Source organism: Haemaphysalis longicornis, unplaced genomic scaffold (genome assembly GCF_048455015.1).
Source record: "Haemaphysalis longicornis isolate Haplotype H1 unplaced genomic scaffold, Haemaphysalis longicornis Haplotype H1 scaffold_187, whole genome shotgun sequence".
Lineage (NCBI taxonomy): Eukaryota > Metazoa > Arthropoda > Arachnida > Ixodida > Ixodidae > Haemaphysalis > Haemaphysalis longicornis.
In genome coordinates, this window is record NW_027526286.1 from 459,622 (window position 1) to 460,847 (window position 1,226).

Consider the following 1,226-nt stretch of genomic DNA (forward strand, 5'->3'; position numbering starts at 1 on the left):
ACAAGTTATCATTACTGCTGCTTGTGACTTCACTTAGCTATCATCTTTCCTAGAGCCAATCGCTGTCACCGGTGTATCGTTTTGTGTATAACGCCAAACATGCCACGCCGGTGTAGTGGGGGAAAAGAACCACGTTTATTACATACATACTGCATATATAGTATTTGGAAGAGGGCGTGTCTTTCACCTTTTAACAGATATGCTGTTGGAGTGACAATCTTCGACACGTGCGCTTGCTGCCAGAGCAACTGCGCGTGCGCGGCACATTAGAGTTGGGTGCCCAAGATACGATACATCTTCCTCCGTTACAAAAACAAGAAATAACAAAGAAACTACAGATAACACCAATGAAATTTTGAGGCACTAGTTCAAGGCACTTGCACAAAGTTCTGGTCGTAGGCCAAACGTTCAGGCGGTCGACGTTGTCTCAGGGACCTTCTCAGTGCCGGTGTGGATGAGACACTTGTGGGGGCAGCAGGCTGAGCAGGCATTGTCGCGGCTGCGGGCCTTGCCTCGACGTAATCGTCATTGTCGTCCTGGTCGTCGCGTCGAAAGGGCTCCCTTGTCAGTAGTAGGTGTTGGCGGTTGCGTCTCAACACCCTGCCGTTTTCTGTGACGACTGTATACGACCTGGGGTGACCGGAATGTCCGAGGACTTGCGCTTTCGTCGCCCATGCACCCTTCTTGATCCGGACCGAATCTCCTGGATTCAGAGGTACCATTGGTCCTCTAGAATGGTCCGTCTGGAGGCGCCTGATTACCTCGCGACTGGGGTTGCCTTGAACGTCGAGAATGGCTGTGCGGAGCCGTCGCCCCATCAGCAGCTCAGCAGGCGAGGGGCCTGACTCAAGTGGAGTGGTCCTGAAAGCAAGAAGTCCCAACCAGAAATCTTGTTTCGCCTCTGTTGTTTTCTTCAGGATGCGTTTAGTTATCTGGACGCCCTTTTCAGCCAGTCTGTTAGAACGGTGGTATCCTGGACTACACGTGACATGCCTAAAGTCGTACAGTCGTGAGAACAATACGATTTCACGACTGGAAAATTGAGGACCATTGTCAGAACAAACTTCTATGTATATGCCGTGCCTGGCAAAGACTGAACTTGCTACGTCTACTACCGTTTTGGCCGAGGTGTCTTTCAGTAGTTCAACTTCGGGAAAGTTTGACGTGGAGTCCTCACCGGCGACACTAAGAAGGAGCGCTGTCTTCGACGACACAGATCGCTGCTT

At 51.1% G+C, this 1,226-nt stretch overlaps 1 protein-coding gene across 1 annotated transcript; it reads right to left on the minus strand.

Annotated features, from left to right (window-relative positions):
• Positions 1 to 368: 368 nt before the first annotated feature.
• Positions 369 to 954, minus strand: LOC144166712 (uncharacterized; the record flags this gene model as incomplete). Its single annotated transcript, XM_077696226.1, has 1 exon — positions 369 to 954. A coding segment is annotated over one exon (586 nt), but the record flags the coding sequence as incomplete, so codon positions are not given.
• Positions 955 to 1,226: the final 272 nt, after the last annotated feature.